At 30.9% G+C, this 18,352-nt stretch overlaps 1 protein-coding gene across 2 annotated transcripts in view; it reads left to right on the forward strand.

Moving 5' to 3' along the window:
* The window catches only part of NCAM2 (neural cell adhesion molecule 2), a 407,496-nt gene that overhangs the window by 300,886 nt on the left and 88,258 nt on the right, over positions 1–18,352 (forward strand). For both annotated transcript variants that reach the window (XM_039857416.1, XM_039857415.1), the window contains exon 10: positions 17,601–17,788. In XM_039857416.1, coding sequence (XP_039713350.1) covers positions 17,601–17,788 — 188 coding nt within the window. The remainder of the gene's footprint in view (positions 1–17,600; positions 17,789–18,352) is intronic.

Genomic DNA, 18,352 nt, shown 5'->3' on the forward strand with positions numbered 1-18,352 from the left:
TTAGTATTTTTCTGGAATATTTTGCTATTATTTACTTCTGATTTAATTCAATCATGCTTAGGAAATACCTGCTGTATGATTTTGATTTTTTTATATTTATTGAGATTTGTTTTATGTCCCAACATATAATCTATCTTGGTGAATACACAAGGTATACTTGAAAAGCATATGTCTTCTGCAGTCACAGGACCTTGTGTTCTCTAAATATCAGTTAGATCAAGGTGGGTGACAGTGTTTTTTAAATCTTCTATGTCTTTACGAAATTTTTTTTTTTTTGTATAGCTGTTCTATCTGAATGAAAGGTGTTAAAATCCTCTACCAAAATTGTGAACTTTTTTCTCTTCTTTTAAACCCATTGGTTTTTACATTATGTATTTTGAGACTCAGTGAGGCAATACATATTTTATAGTTTGTATACTGTATTAGTTTTCTATTGCTACTATAACTAATAACCATGGACTTAATTGCTGTAAAAAACAAAAATATCTTTCAGTTCTAGAGGTCAGAGATCCAAAATGTTTCTCACTGGGATAAATTCTAGTGTCTGTAGGTCTGTGTTGTTGTTGTTTTTTTGTGTGTGTGGAGGCGCTAGGGCAGATTCTGTTTTTTTGTCTTTTTCAGCTTCTAGAATCTGCCCACATTCCTTGACTCATTGTCCGCTTTTGTCTTCAAAGCCAGCAGTGATAGATGGAGTCTCTCTCATGTCACGTCACTCTGATTTGCTCCCTTACTCACATCTTCTATTTCTCTGACTCACCTGCCATTAAATTGGACCCACACTGGATAATCCAGAATAATCTTCTCAAATCAACACTCTTACCTTAATTATAGTTACATAGTCCCTTTGCCATGTACAGTAACACGGTGACAGGTTCTGGAAACTACGATGTGTATATATGGGGAGGTTGTTATTCTCTCTCCCATTATATCTTTCTCATAGAGTATTTCTTTTATTTTCTCTACTAATCTCTTTGAGTTTAATATATTTTATCTAACATTCAAATAGCTACTCAAACTATCTTATGAATACTATTTGTATTCCTTTTTTATTAAATTTATTGAGGTGGCATTTGTTAATAAAATTATATAGGTTTCAAGTGTACAGTTCAATAATACATCATATGTATATAGCATTGTGTTCACCACCCAAAGTTACATTTCCTTCCGTCACCATATATTTGAACTGCTTTACCTTTCTCTCTCTCCCTCCTTCCCCCTTTCCCTCTGGTAACCAACTGAAAGGGAGAAGATATTTGCAAATAATGCCTCTGATAAGGGGCTAATATCCAAAATATACAAAGAACACATACAACTCAACAACAAAAAACAGTCCAATTTAAAAATGGGCAGAGGACCTGAACAGACATTTCTCTAAAGACATACAAATGGAAAACAGACATATGAAAATATGCTCAATTTCACTAACTATTAGAGAAATGCAAATCAAAACCACAATGAGATACCACCTCACACCTGTTAGAATGGCTATCATCAACAGGACATGTACACCTTTTTCTACTCATTTACTTTCCCTTGTTTCTTTATGTGAAATTAAAAGGTGTCTTTTTAGGCAGTATATGATAGAATATTGCCTTTTCATTCACTCTATCAATCTCTACCTTATAATTAGAGTGTTTAAACCAATAGTCATCAATAAATGGGTCAGATAATAAATATTTTAGATTTTGGTCTTTTTTACAACCATTTTAAAGGCTTTTCACATTTTTTTCTCTTGCAAACAACAACAACAAAAAAATATAAGAACCATTCTTAACCATAAACATAAATATAAGAGGTTCTTAGGCTATATTTTGCCCAAGGCATAGTATGCCAAGCACTGGTTTAGAAGACTATTAAATTTAATGTAGTTGTTAATATAGTTTCATTAATATCTACGATTTTATTTTTCTGCTTTTTCCCTCTGTTTTTTCATGTTCTGTTTCCATTTTTTTTTGTCTTTCGAGTTATTTAAAAATTTTAACATTTTATTTTAATTTATATATTGACAATATGTCTTAGGTTTTTACTTAGTTTTTGTATTGATTTGCTTAAGTGGTTTTATAGGGATTGTAATATACAAAGCTAACTTTTAACAGTCTAAATAGAGTTAATACTTTAAACTAAATGTAGAAACCTTGCAACTATATAGGTCCTTTTATACCTGCCCCCCACTGATCTTCTAATTATTGATTTCATATATAATACATTCATTGAAATCTCACAAAAAATATGATGTTTGTTTTAAAGTCATAAATATTTCAAGGAACTGAAGAGAAAAGAATATATTTTATTTACATATCTATTACCTGGTACTTTTTTTGTTCTTGCTCTTCCTTCATCCTTATAGATGCAAAGTTCTCTCTGCTTAAAGAAATTTCTTCTCCATTTATTATAGAGAATATATGTTTGGGATAGATTCTATTATTATTATTTTTTTCATATTAACATATTTTCCCCCTCCTTTATTCTGAAGGACTTTTTTTTTTTTCCTGGAAAGAATTCTGGGTTGACATTCTATGAAGATTGGTTTTATTGTTTTCTAGTTTCCTTGGTTTCTGATGAGAAATCCATTATAATTTGAATCATGGATTCCTTGCATGCCACTCACTGTTCTTCAGATTAGGTAATTTCTACTGATTTTTTTCTTCAAGTTAACTGACTCAACACCATCATTCCCTCTCTGCTACTAAGCCCATCCAATGAGTTTTTTGTTTTATTTGAGGTATTGTTTTTGTTCTAAATTCTTGATTTTGTTTTGTTTAGTTTTGTTTTATATTTTCTGTTTATCTGCTGACATTTTCTTTCATTTTCATTCATTTTATGTATGTTTTCCTTTATGTAATGGAACATAGTTAAAATACTTGCTCTGACATCTATATCTGATAGATTCAACTTGTGGTCCATCTTGGGATGTGCATATGTTGATTGTCCTTTGCTGTTAGAATTGATCATTCTCTTGGCTCATTAAATATCAAGAAATGTTGATTTTTGTGTTGGATACTGTAAATATTATGCTGTGGAAACTTTAGATAATTTGACACCCATTTGGAAAAAGTGTTTTTAAGCAGATAATCACCCGTAAATTCTGTGTTGCCTCCTGTGAGCAGTGATTCAAATCTCAGTTGACTTCTAAAGATTTTAATGTGCAAGTTTGTATCCGTCCTAAGCATGCGAGGATCAGGACTCAAGCTGAGATTTCTGTGGTTTTATACACATAATTATGGAATTTCTTCCTCTGACTCCTATCTGGGATTATCCTATACTATTGATCCTCTATTGACTTCTTTCCAAGATACCTCTGTACTTACGGAAAAATTTTAGCTCTGGAATTACTTTGAAGCTCCTCTAATAGAGCCTCCTCCACAACTACCTTGATTTTATATACTCTACAGAAGCCTTAGGGAATTTTTGTTATTATTTTTGTTTCTGTTGTTATTTTTGTTTGATTATGTTATTTCTAGAGATAACACATTATGGAAAAAAATACATCTATATTATATTATGGACACAAGTACATATATATTATATATATATATACACACAATATAATATATAATAACATCTTTAATATATGTAGATAGGTATAGATACATATATATACTATTTATTAATGCAACTTTAAATCATAAACATTTGGTTTCCTTAGTTCTTGGAACCAAGAACATAAATGTCTTAGTTTTCATTTTTATCAGTTTTTAATTTATTTCTTTCCTTCATTTTTCTTGAATTTTATTTTTTATTTTTTAAGTCATATGTCCTTAAATAAATTATCATACCAATCAAAAGATTGTTTAAAATGCAAAGTCCTAAAAAGAAGATACATTTTTGATTTTTCCTTTCAGTGATCAATCTTATGTAGTCAATTTTTTATAATTTGACATTTTTATCTATAACCAACCTGGAAAGTGTAGTAAGTTCTAAATATGTAAGTCATTTTAAGTTGAAATATAGAATAGCGTTTGCTGAGGTTTACAGTTAAATGTTCAGATTTCTTAATAGTATCCTTTACCTATAAAGGGTTAGTTTTTTTTAATATAGACTAAATTTCATGTAAAGCAAAAGAAAATGTTTTATATTTTAAGATTAACAAATACAGTATCAAAATTTAATCATTTGTTTCATTGACATATTTTCTTCTTCTTTTTTTTTAAATATCCCAAAAAGGAGATTCTCTTATGGATCTACTCTACACATAAATGCTCTATTTAAGCTATATCCTCTTGTTTTCTCCCTGGATGAATATCTTTTAAATATACAGTATGAATTGCTTGAGAATCTCTTGAAGGCTAGCTTCTTTTATGATTAATCTAGATTCCTATAGTATTTCTTCATATATGTCAATTAGAATTCTCTATATTTCACAATTAAATTTACTAATGAATTTCAAGACAATAGTAAATTATGTTGGGAGTCTAGCTCAATATCCCAGCCTTATACTGCATTTAAGAATAAAATTTACCCATAGAATGATATTAATTCACCCATATATTTGTCTTACATCTTCTCTATTGTACATATTTGAGATTATTACCTTCTAGGTACTTACTATAATTTATTAAAACTGAATCACATAAAAATGTTGATAGGTGAATATAATGGTATAAAATTCACTTATGATAATTTATATAAATATAAGAAGAATTTATACTTAAGTGGAAAGTAACATAATCATTCATCTTAATTTCACTAATTACTGAAGTTTAGATTCTATTCATGTGATAGAAATAGAAAAAATGTCTCAATGTTATCATTTGTCTATAGTTAGTATTATTTGGGGGAATGGAGTTAAATAATTATTTGGAATATGTAACAATGCACATAATTTAAATCACAGCCTGCTCTTCTCTTTTGGATATCTTCCTTGTAAATTAGTGCAATTGTATTACAAAAGTTGGAACTTTTTTTATGTCTACAATACTACTTTTTGTAATTAATGTCATACTTTTCTAACAGAAAGACTAGTAGAAATTTTGGTTGGTTGTTGCAACCTAATAACTATGATTAGTACTGAAAGTGTTTTAACAAGCTTATATCTTGGTGATTACTGCCTGTGTTGTTGTAAGATAAGGTATTTTATTGAGTGAAAAAATTTATAATAGTATTAAAACTTTCAGTATCTTACATGTAACACCATGAGAAGTTGTTGTAAATAAACATGTAAGAAATGGAAAAAATATTTTTATTCTGCATCTTTGAATCAAAACAGTATAGAAACTATGAAAATTGCAAAGATATTATACAATGTCACAAAAAACTTACTAGAACAGTCTTCACTTCCTGATTCAAGCACTTGCAGTATAATATTGCTAAGAATGAGTCAAAAAGAATCAAATCATTTATAATTTGATACCGACCACATTTACTTTAATATCACTAAACTTAAGGTATTTAGAATATTAAACCGTTTTTTCATTCAAAGCCTCTTTTGTATTTCATCTTACACAGATTCCTTGGCATCCTGCCAGTTAATTTTCACCCTTTCAAAGGCATTACCCTTACCACAAAGCATGAGTTGAACTAAAGTTCTAATTTATAAAACAATGGAGATAACAGGCATGGGATATGTGCTTTAATGAAATAAGCACCAATTACATTGTATGTTTGATTACATTTAGAATATTATTAAGTTTTGTGACTAGGTACTCATTACATATTACCTATTAACTAGACTTAATTATTTTATATGATAAATTTAATTTAACAGTTACGCGGTAACAATGCATGCTAAGAAATACTGAATTTTCATTTACATTTTTTTCTCATGAAGCTCTCTGCACCTGTTTTTATTTCTTGTTAGATATAATAGCAATGTTTAAATGCATTTTCTCTTGTGGTATAAATGTTGTTAGCAATGTCAGAAAAGTTGTAAGGGTATAGAGATATTAATTAATCTTAAAACACGAATTCATGTTATTCCATATTTACCAGCATTGCTTAGAATTAATAAATCTTTTCTCTATCACATACAGATTTCCTCAAGTTTTCCAATTTCTCAGCATAACAGTGATTCTAGTAGCATCAGGGGCTGCATGAGGTAAATAAGATGCAAACATGATTTTAACATTTAAAAAAAATTATCTCAATAAACATTTAAATAGAAAAGTTCCTTGGCCATAGCAGGCACATATTTTATACTTGTGATTAAAATCTTGTCTTATGACCCTATCTTTTGCACTCACCATAATACATTTAATCTGTTTAAACTTTAAAGAAGATGGCTCATTTGAAGAAATAAATTGGTTCTAATGCCAGCAGCTAATTAGGTTTTATATCTAGTATGATAATTTCAAGGACAGTATCTGAGAAAAATTCAAAGCTTTTCTCTACATCTAACAAATAAGAACAGTATATTAAAACAGAAAAGTAGAAAATATTTTATTTCTCAGCTGTATTTTTTAACCCAAACTTTACATGAGCCCCCTGGGAAAATTTGAAATATCACATTCCTCACACGCACAGATACTATCAATTATTCTAGTTTCATCACATTTTTGTCTAAACCTGACAGATATAATTTGATTCAGATCAATGTTGTTGTTAAAACATATTTCAGAAATTATGATGATGAAAAGTTTTTAAGGACTAGTAAGAAATATCTAAGCCTTGAGAAATAAACCTTACAAATTAACAAACACATACAAACACTTAAATAAATGTAGTTATTTTGTGTAATTACTAAATTTATCTCTGTCTTTTGATACCTGCTTAACTAAATTCCAGAAATATCAATCCCTACCTTCAGTTTATCACAACTTTCAGCCTTTCTCTGGAATGAGAACCTCAGTTCTCACTAGCACAGTGACCATCTTAGTTCGGGCTGCTATAATGAAATACCATAGACTTAAACACAGGCATTTATTTCTCATGGTCCTAGAGACTAGAAGTTCAAGATCGGATGGCAGCATAGTGAGGTTCTTGAAGAGGACCCTTTTGCTGGTTATGTTTGCACATGTCCTTTCCTTGGTACATGCACACAGAAAAGGAGACACCTCTTGTCTCTTACTTTCTTTAAGGACATGAATTCCATCATGCAGGTTCTACCCTTATGAATTCATCTAAAGCTCATTACCTCCCAAAGCCCTCACCTCCAGATATCATCTCATTGAGGCTGCAACATAAGAAAGAACTGGGGGAAGAAGGACTCCAACGTTCAGTCCATAGCAGAGAGCCTTATGGATTTGATAGAGAAGACCACCTCACACATTGAACTAGTGTAAAATTTCACAGGGTGAGGTTGCCCACTGAAATCACATCTGAGATCGCATCCTATCAGGCCTTTACTGACTTCACCGAGTATTGTCATCTTCAAGATTCCGAAAGATCCTCTATAACCTTATGGCAGACTGCACACCACCTCTTAAGTCTGTTCCAGCTGCTGTAACAAAGTACCATAGACTGGGGAGCTTATGAACAACAGTAATTATTTTCTCACTTTTCTAGAGCCTGGAAGTCAGGGAGCCAGCATAGTCAGGTTCTGCTGAGAGAGAGCCTTTTCTGGTTACAGACTGACTGCTGTCTTCTAGTACTATCCTTATATTATGGAGAACAGAATAAACAAAACTTTCTCTTGACTCTTATAAAGGCACTGATCCTGTTCACTAGAGCTCCACCTTATGACCTCATCTAATCTTAATCCAATCAACCATAACTGTGTGGCCCATAAATTCTTAAATCCTCTGAATTATATTAGCTGATTTCAGTGGAACAGAGGCCAAGACTAGTTTTTCCTAATATCATCTATGTATTGTTGATATCTACCCACTGATGTCAGCTAGCTCATAGTTTATGATGATTTAAACTAGATAGAAGTTTTCTAATATATTGGGCTTTACTAAAATAATATAAAAAAAATCATAGCATTAGCAGCAGCTATCCTTAGATTTTAATAAATCTGCTGGATCTAATCCTAGGACATAGCTCAAGTTATTTAAAGTATCCAAGCTTCAATTTCCTTATTTGTAAAGAGGAAGAGATGGGTCTAAACCCATGATTTCATAAATTTAAGTTAGTATATTAATTACATTTTTTTATTGAACAATATTTATTAGGCATGTACTACATACCAAGCACTTTTCCAAGTGTCGAGTATATAGAATTGAATAAAGCAAGCAGAAACAGCTGACTTTATGGACTTTACATTCTAGCATGAAAAACCAATAATAAATAAAACAAAGTAGCAAAATACATATAATATGGGAAACAGTGTCAAAGACTAAGGAGAAAAAAAAATAAAGCATTTTATTATGTCATCAGCTAATGACATGGTAATTATATATAATAAACACCCTAAAACTCTGTGGCATGCAAAAATAATTCTCAGGCTCAACTGAAATTGGCTGACCCAGGCAGACCTTGAATGGGGAGCTCTGCTTCAAGCAGCAAGGCTTACCTCCAGGCTGTGGGTCCAGCAACACTTGGGACTAGTCTGAGAAAGTGGTAACCATAGGGAGAAAACCATTTCATGGTGGTGGCAGAAGCACAAGAGAACAAGCCCAATAAGCAAACTTTAGATGTTTGCTCATGTCACCTCCCAAAAGTCATGTGGTTAAGCCTAACGTCAATCCTGCAGGGTACCGTACTCCCCTTCTGTTGGGACAGCTTTCAAATGAATATTTGCTGCTTGATATTTATTGCCAAATTCATTCATTGAATTCATATTTATTAATGTTTAGTATATGCTCAGCAGTATGTTCATCTGGGGAAACGAATATAAAGAGTAGACATTTTTAGCTCCCAAAAAATTCTAAAAGGGGTGACCCATGTCAATAAGCTATAATTTTAGGAGAAGCTATATATTCTTTTTTTTGTTTACTATGATACAGTGTTCTGAAAATGTATTATGTATGATTCATTTCCAATCATAACTTGAATTCCTTTTTTTTTTACTCCATGTGGCTCCAATAATTTTGCTCTACTATGTAAAAATAATTAAATTTTGATGATAGTTTATCACCTCTTTAAATTAAAAAGTATTCTAATACCTATTAAAAATAAAATATGTCAACATTAAAAGTAGTTAAGCAGATAGAAATTGTGGTTGAAGTCCTAATGAATAATTTTATGGTTATTTGAAACTTATAAATATTGACAATTTGTTATCAGTTTTCATTCAAGAGACTTAAAGGGAGGTGGAAGTGGTTGCACAATTCCCTACATTTCAGCCTTTCATTTAAGAAGTGATAAATATAAAGGTAAAATGATGATGATAATAATGCCTAATGTAATATAATTGTGATTAAATTTAATCACAGGACATAGTGCCATGTTAGTATTGTCATTATTATTTCTAATTTGTTATTGTTATTGTTATTATGCAGGTGACAATAGTGAGAGTTTTGTTGTTTGTTTTCTATTAACTGTGATCCAGACATTCCCTTATGTATGTAAACAACATTCTAGATGCACAGCCACTTTAAGATGGAAGTGTTTTAGTTGGCTTTTGATTTTTTTTTTAGGTCATCAAGTTTTGATATACCTGCGAAATTTAAGAAATGAATTAAATTTGTGGAGCAGTTTTTGCCACATGTAAAATTATCTACATAGACATCAAATTAAATGAGTAGATAAAAATTTAACATTTTACTTGATTGAGGTTTTTTTTTTTTATTTTAATAGTAGTAACATATTCTAAAGTTATTTGACATCATTAAGCACAAATTACATAAGTTATACAATGTGCTACTGGTAAATCTGATTTACTAATTTATCATTATTGATATTCAACTTTAACACTGTTGTAGTTCTATGACCAATCATCTTTTGATAAGTCATACATTTTTATGAAAGATTCACTTAAGCTTTGCTTCCTAGATTTATATGTAAAATTGTGCATAATGATAATACTATAGTCTTTAAAATGCTGTAGCTATTTATGGAAAATTCAATATGTAAAGCAATAATAGAGGACAAAATAGTCATAGGTAGTAAAATACTTTTATTAGTATTTGCATGTATGATCTAAAAAGGAGAGATATTAGGAAGAAAGAATAATAATAGAAACAGGAATAATTACCTTATCATCAAACTTCTCTTATGATCAGTAATATGTATATCACTAATAATGGTCAAATTAAGTGTGTGCCAAGTGCCATAGAGGCATATCTTAATATAAATGATGCTTATGAGTCTAGGTTTATAAAATATGCCGAGATTTATGCATAACTTTGTTGTTCAAATTTAGTGAAGAAACTGCACATCCAGTACTAAGGTTAAAGTGGCAATAAACATATCTAATTTAGTATTCTATGTAGTCATTAGAATTCCCATGACACGTGGACTTAATCTAGTTAATTGCCATAGCTGATTCTGCATATGCGTGAACATACAGTAGAACGGGATCTATGAAATTATTAATTGAATTATCTTCTAAATGTGCCAAAGGATATATTAGCTTTTATTCCCTTGGTAGTTTCCCCCAACATAAATCAAATGAGAAAATTCAGTGACTAAAATAAATGTCAAGATGTTTTAGATATTATTTTAAAAATGTGCAGTTAATTCTTAGCTAATTTAAGGGGTTGGCTTCTTCACAAAATAGGCAATAAGAGTCTATGAAAGAAAATATATTACTATAGAATTAACACCTGATTAAAGTCCTAAATTCTGTGATTTTAGCTAAGTCAAACAAATGTTGGTATACTTTTCCTCCTCTATTAGAGTGATGACATCTATAATACTTACTTATCCTGGGTTTTCATTCATTAATGTGACTATTATTTATTATCTGCTGAGTGTCAAATATAAATTTAGGTGCTGCACAGAACTGTGAGAAAAGGCAGCATTGTCCTTGCCCTTGGAATTTATGTTTCAAGGGAGCCAGGGAAAGGAACACACAGCTACAAAGCTAGGGAAAGGAACACATAGCTACATTAAGATGAAATATATCTAAAAGTGATTAGGTAAATGATACAGCTAGGCAAGAGGCTGAAAGCAGGAAAGGGTTAGGGATGGATACAATTGAAGGAACTAAGTTAACCCAAATGGTGACAGAGCCAGAGAAAAGTCATAGGCTCACTAAAGTAGAACTTTATAAATCATAAAACTTTTTGATTTAAGAAATCTGAAGATAATCTCTTAGAAAGATTTAAGTGGAATAGTAACATTGTCTTAAAATAGAAACTGGTAGACCAGTAGGCCAGTAAGCCAGTAAGGACAGAGCTTCTAAAGTTGGCCAGGTAATGAGTATGGCCTGAAACGGGGATGTAACAATGGCAATGGAGAAAAGTGAATGGTATATTTATGTACTGTGATTTATTGGCAAGAAATGAATGTTCAGAGTTCTTAAAATAGGATATTGTATTACACATTAAAATCATTTTTGCTATTATTTGTAGTTCCTAAAATCTAAGATTAAAGAGAAAAATACCTAAAATTTTATACTGCACAGTATGATCACTACAGGAGAGGACAGTATTTCACAGTAGTATGTAAATTATTTGGAGGGTATGCAAGACACATTTTGATAATCCCAATACTGATTTATAAGAGCAGTACATATTATATTATTAATATTATTGAGAGACAAATTTATTTTTTATTGTTTGTAAATCTTACCCTAATGACACTTTTCAATTCGATTCACAAAATATAAAGTAAATAGTGCTTTTGTATACTGATTCTATTATTTATGAAACTGTGACAATTCAGGTCAAAGGATTTTTACATTTCGGTTGCCAGAGCCTGTGTTGTGTTTTGTTTTCCACTTCAGCCTGCTTATGAGCAAGCAGAATTCAGGAATCCAGGCCAGCATTCAGCAAGAAGTAAGACTTTACTCAGGTCGCAGCTACCAACCACAAATAAACCATGTTCAGAAAAAAAAAAAAAAGGAGATTTCAGAGCTCTAAGAGGAAATGACAAGAGAAAGTGAAAAGCTGTATTAAGCTAGTAATCATGTCGGCAAGTCTTACATGGTGACAGAAATGCAGTGATGAGTGCTGGCTGCAGGTTCAGCTCAGAGTCTCAGCACTAAGGCAAAATGATAATAATAATGAAACAAAAAAGATATTTTTCAAAACAGGAATAACTTGGCATTAAGCCTGAAGGCAGTCTTAAAAGTTTATCTAATGTCTCCTGAAATATGATTTTCCTGATCTCACCTTTGAAAAAGTGACAAATTTGGATCCTGGCATACTGTGGTATCTCTTCTTGCTGGCAACTTTAAATCAGAGATTCAGTCAAGGCCATGGATATAAGATTGTTGAAATGTTCTAGCTCAGCCTTCTGCCTATACAGCTGTCATTTAATAAAACCTCAATAATTTATATTTTAAAATATTGCCATTGTGATAATAGATAAGAGAACATAGTTCCTTTATTTGTAAAGCCCTTATTCATTTTACATCCAGTTTTACATGTTCTTCTTCCAGTCTATGCTGTAGTATATACATTTTGATAAATAATTATATAATCATTAAGTGGATGATATAGGAGCCTATAGATAATCTACTTTCCAATATTTTCAACACCAAGGACCTCTTATATTATTTTTGATCATGCATTATCTGGTTTTAAAGGTATTAACTTATTAATATAATATGTATTAAAGAGGGATTATTTTTCATCTTCTGTAGATATATATACATGTAAATACCTGTGTGTGTATAGTAAACTATCAACCAGGAGCATTTATAAACATGAAAAAATTAGATTAGCATTACTCCAAGAGATTTACATAATTCTAACCAAGAACAAATATCACCATATATATATATATATATATATATATATATATATATATACACTTGTGTTCTTGTCCCTGTTTCTGTATTCCTCCTCCTCTTCCTCCTCTTTTTTCTCACCCTCCCTCTCCCTCTCCAGTTTTAGTTCTTTTCTCTCCTATGTAAAATTAATTTTCCTGAATTTTTATCTAAGCACTATTTATTCAAGGATATGTTGCTAAAACATGGTTCTAGCCATAAAATCCTTAGTGTGGAAAATGACTGGCCTGCCCCAGAATGCATTTCTCCTTACATTTTAGCTTCTCATACATCAGCATAGACAGGAAAGGTGGCGATGATTCTAATTATCTCATTTTATTGGCAGCACCTAGAAATAAGTGAGTGTACAATGTGCACTCTTTTTTACCAAAATCCTTCTAAACTCTATTATGTACTTCTTTTATTGCTTAAATACAGTATATAGGACATAATAATAAAGAACTTCCATGATTACTTGGTATAATCGTTTCAAACATTAATTCCAATATGGAGTAACACTGTTAATGATCTATAGTAACAGGCCTCTGAGAATATACTTACAGTTTTTAATGGAATAACTGGCATAGCAGTGTGGTTTTATCAGATGAATATAAAGAGCCAAAAGGGGGTGGTCTTGGCCACTGCCTTCCTAAATATCCCAGAGCAAGGTTTGTTGTATATAGAATAAAGATTTATAGATGACACCCATGTTCCTTTCCAGATATTTGATGCTATGACATCTGCCCAGTTCTGTAGAACTTAAAATGGCCATGTGCACAAAGATGTTGTAAGTTTAACTTTGTTCATAGATAAATGCTAGAAATACAAAAATTGCTTCCTATTGCCATGAGAATTTGGTGGATTCACTGTTAGATATAAGTCTTCCATCTTTCTCTGTCTGAAAATCTGGTTGGATAAAGTTTTATTTGTGTGATTGATTTAAAAATAATAATTTTAACTCTAACACTTCAAATATACAAAATTACAGAAAATAATCCAGTACTTATAGCTGTCATATTTCCTTCAGATCTGTCTTTGTCATTACCTCTTAAAGGGAAATACAAACAAGTTTTTCTTCTAATTACTTTTCTTGGGTACGCCCTTTCTTTTGTCAAAGAGAAATTATTCTGACACCTATTTAAAATGATAGGGAAGACTTTATTCCAGTCTATTGCAATAGGGGTCAAGACTGTTGCAATAGGGATGAAAGACTGAACTCAATTCCAAATGTAAGGACAAACGTGCATTCAAGGTAGTAAGCAGAGTGAGACTAGAATCTGTGGATGGAAATTTCTAAGAGGAGCTTGATTAAATTTCAAGGACAACGTGATTATTGCTAAACTGGTGTAATAGGAGTCTTGCTAAAAATAGGCCATAAACATAGACATTAAAGATAGGTAATAAGGAACTTGATCAGATACCAAGGGTAATCAGATATCAAAGATGGAAGGGTTCTCACTAATCTAACTTAGCTTGAGTTCTTTACTAAAAGCAGATCAGGGACAAGGCCCAAGGACAAGGTGTAATCAAAAAGACCACACAGACTCTGCCTAAACTTTTGTCAAAGAGGGTGTTTTTGCCACTTTCCTTGTTTCTCATCATTCCCAGACACTTTCTGAAGGCTGTCTCTACCTTCACATCCAATGGATGAAGTACTGATCAAGTTTCTCTGATTTTTGTTCTCTACTCTACTCAGATAAAAATTTGTTCTTCTAATAGTTAATTCTGTTCATTGTAATTTATACAATATTTTTAATTTGGACTTTAATAGAATTTGGGGGATATATAATACCTTAAGAGATGTTTCCGTACTTTATAGTCCATAACTTTATAGTCCACAAATTTATTTTCCTCATGCATAAAATATGGGCACAAAACCTAGACAAAGAAAGCAACTTTAAGGTGAAAATTTGTCCTTGCCTACCTTTTTGTTTTTACACACACACACACACACACACACACACTGTTATTTCCACAGTTCCTCTCTCTTCCTCTGACCTTTTTTTTAACTGGCAAAGTTTATTTCCTTTGCACAACATTTGAAGCCTTTCATGATGTGAAAGTTCTGCTTTTCTGAAAAGGCCAATTTTGTGAAAATTACAATTTTTAATTTATCAGCATTAAATATGGCTAATTTTTTTTTAGCCTGAAGCCTTCATATGTTGCCTTTTCTTGAGTTAAATCTTTCTTCAAACAGTAGCTCAACACCATTTGTTCGATATCATTATGTGCCAATCTTGTGCCAGTACATATTGCTGTCTTGCTACTGTTTTGATATTTACAAAACATGTAATATACAGGAATCTAGTTTCTGTTTTGTTGTAGATAGGAGTTATCAATATTTTCTTGCCTCACACCAGAAATACATTTTTAATGTGGTTTTCAGCCATATGTAGCATGTATAGCCTATAGCACATTTGTATTCATCATCAGTAATTCTGAATTAAATTTCCACTGAGATTATCAGTGGCAATTGCTTGCTTTTATTTAAACAAATCTTGCCCTAAATTTATTGTTAAATTATCATATAATACACATATGCACAGATGCCATATTATATTAGAGTTGACTGTGAGCCAGCTATTAATAGTAATATTAGCATGCATGATTTTCACATTGGGCTGTATTTTTATGCAAATAAATTATTCATAAGCCTCTCCCTAAAGTATTATAATACTAAAGAGATCATATTTCACATATATTAAGCAGTAATAAAATATTTTATAGATAGAGGTAGATATAGATATTGGCTTAGCTGTTTACTGTGAATATCAGGAAGTTCAGCTTCCCTTACAGTTCCACCCCTAATTAGTTGTAGAGTCTTAGATTTTCACTTAATCCTTTAAGGCCTTGAAAAATTTTTGTTGTTGTTGTTGTTGTTGCTGCTTGTTTTGTTTTGTTTTTTACTTTTCTCCTTGAAAATACCTTCTGTTCAGTTTAACTGAACTGTTGAATTGAAAATTAATGCCTGTTTAATTTTCAGTAAATTTGATATAGATTTTGAGAATCAAGTAAGCATCTGACATTGTGTAAGCCATCAAGAATATTATTGTGAACAAGACATAGCTTAACCCGTAAGATTTAGATCATTTGGTGGAGAAGTAATCAAAAAGATCCTTTCAATGCTTAAGACATGTTGAGAAAGAACAGAATCTGTGGGAGCACAATGTAGGGAACTTCGGCGTAGGTTGACGGCTGTGGAAAGGCTGTGTTTAGGAAGTGTGGAGCTCAGTTTTGAAGTCAGCCAGGTGAAAAGAAGAGCAGACACATTGCAAGCTTAGGGAAAACTATAGGTAGATATGGCTGTGGAATATTTAGCATGCTAATTGCCAAGATGTGTCACTATTTACCCAACCTTCTTTTCTGAGACATTAAGATGCTTTGGATTTTTTGTTATTAAAATATCAATGCATTAAAAGTCCTTTATATAAATCTTTGATACTATTTCAACTTATTCTCTTTGGAGTGATACCTAGGACTGGGTTGTAGAACTAAGATTATAAAGCTTTTTAAGGCACTTTATCCTCCTGAGGAATTGTTCGAGTTATAGTCCTCTCAATTATAGATGATAGAGTCCAAATCATCAAAATGTTGCTAGCACTGAGAATTATAATTTTGTTTCTAGATTGAATGGGAAAATAATGAGCCCTGGTTAAAATCACCCTAGACTCACATCCCAGACCTACGACTTAGTACTAGAACAAGCTCGAAGTCTCTTACAACAGATCTCTCCTGCTTAAAACAAAATAGCACCTTCCCCCACAAGGTTATTTGTATAAATTCATTATTATATAGAAAGCATTCAATAAATATTTCTTACATTTATGTGAGACTAGCATTAAAAACATGCAGTAAAATATATGTAGACAAGAATTTTTAAACAATTACTTCTTCATTTGTACTACAGATTATAACTCATATATGTGATATATAATCTGTTGATGTAAAAAAAGTTGGCTGTAGGTCATTTTTAAGTAATTAGAGGTAGTAAAACAAAATATTTAAGTTAGACAACTGAAATTGATCATTTATGAAGTGATATTAAGTTTTAAATAGTTAATATCAGTAACAACAATAACCAGTATAAATATCAGCAACATTTTAGCTACCACTTAAGATTATGTTTTTTTATGTAAAAATAAAATAATGAATTCTCTCAAATAATTATGTATAATTTTAAGATTTTAAGACTCAGATTATGATTGATTGACATTTGGGCTATGTCAAAGTTCTAGAGTGGAACAAGACTAAAACCCATGTTTGTGTGTTTTCACAATTAGGTTATTTCATTAAATGGCATAATATGTTGTCTCTTTTAACTATTTTTATAGAGGTCTGAGGTAGGGGCCTGAGAATTGACAGAGCATCATAGCAACTGATTAATTCTTAAATTAATACTGTTGACTAAATAATTTCTGGTTTAATAAAAACTTGAAATGATATTATATTTGCCAGTTTAATTTAGACTGTATCTGCTTCAAAATATTTTTAAAAGAAATTATATGGCTAAGGTACGATTTCAAATTGATACAAGACACTGATTTTGTTAAGTTTTATACTAAACTCTTCCTTTACAGTAGATAGTTTCAAAAACAGGTTCCATATATGTAGATAGACATTTATTTACTGGGTGGACATTTTTGTCAAATTATTAAATGCAAATTTAACTCGAGAAATGTAATGTTTCATATTTTCACAATTGGCCAACTTTGAATGTTTTTATATTAAAAGTATTTGATGAAACCATCAAATGACATGTATTTTCATGAGTTCTTATGTCCTATTAGACATGAAATTAAAATTGCTATTTTTTTTGTAGTCAAGTAATAATTATTTCTTATATTAATTAAAAGAGTATTTATCTTAAAGAAAAAGTCTATAAATATTATATTATGTTGCTTTACAGATGCTCCCAAGTTCATTTCAAACCAAACAATTTATTACTCTTGGGAAGGAAATCCAATCAATATAAGCTGTGATGTAAAATCTAATCCACCAGCATCGGTCCATTGGAGAAGAGAGAAATTAGTCTTGCCAGCTAAAAACACCACTAATTTGAAGACATATAGTTCAGGGAGAAAGGTGATATTAGAGGTAAGTCTTTATGTACATATTAATATTATTTTAGCAATTATCTACTATTTTAGAATATGTTTAAATATCTTAATATATTTATGTAGTATATTTATATTATAAAATATATAGGAAACCAATGTATCTATTTCATGTTTATTTACTTAAAGGGATATTTTATGTATTTGGATTATGGTTCTTTAATGATTAACATCTCATTATTTATATATAAAAATGGGCGTCAACTCTTGAGGGAAAAATTTCAATTTTAGTGTTGATACTAATCATTGATTCTGTGGTTACAATGACCTTCTCCTTAAATGCTATCTACTGGCTGTATATTTACAAGTTCCTAAATAAACCAGATTTACTTGTTCAATGCCTCATTTTATTTTAATTTTTAAATTGAGACAGTAAATAATTGCTTTTGTATTGCCCAGGCCCTGTCTCTTAAATTCTGTTTGAATTACTAAATAAAATACCTTTTAAATTACTAAATAAAATACCTTTTATTTAGTCATTGAAGATCACGTATGTGTATATATCAATTACCAAAGTTTACATACATCTATGGCAATGATCATC

Source organism: Pteropus medius, unplaced genomic scaffold (assembly GCF_902729225.1).
Source record: "Pteropus medius unplaced genomic scaffold, Ma_sr-lr_union100, whole genome shotgun sequence".
NCBI lineage: Eukaryota > Metazoa > Chordata > Mammalia > Chiroptera > Pteropodidae > Pteropus > Pteropus medius.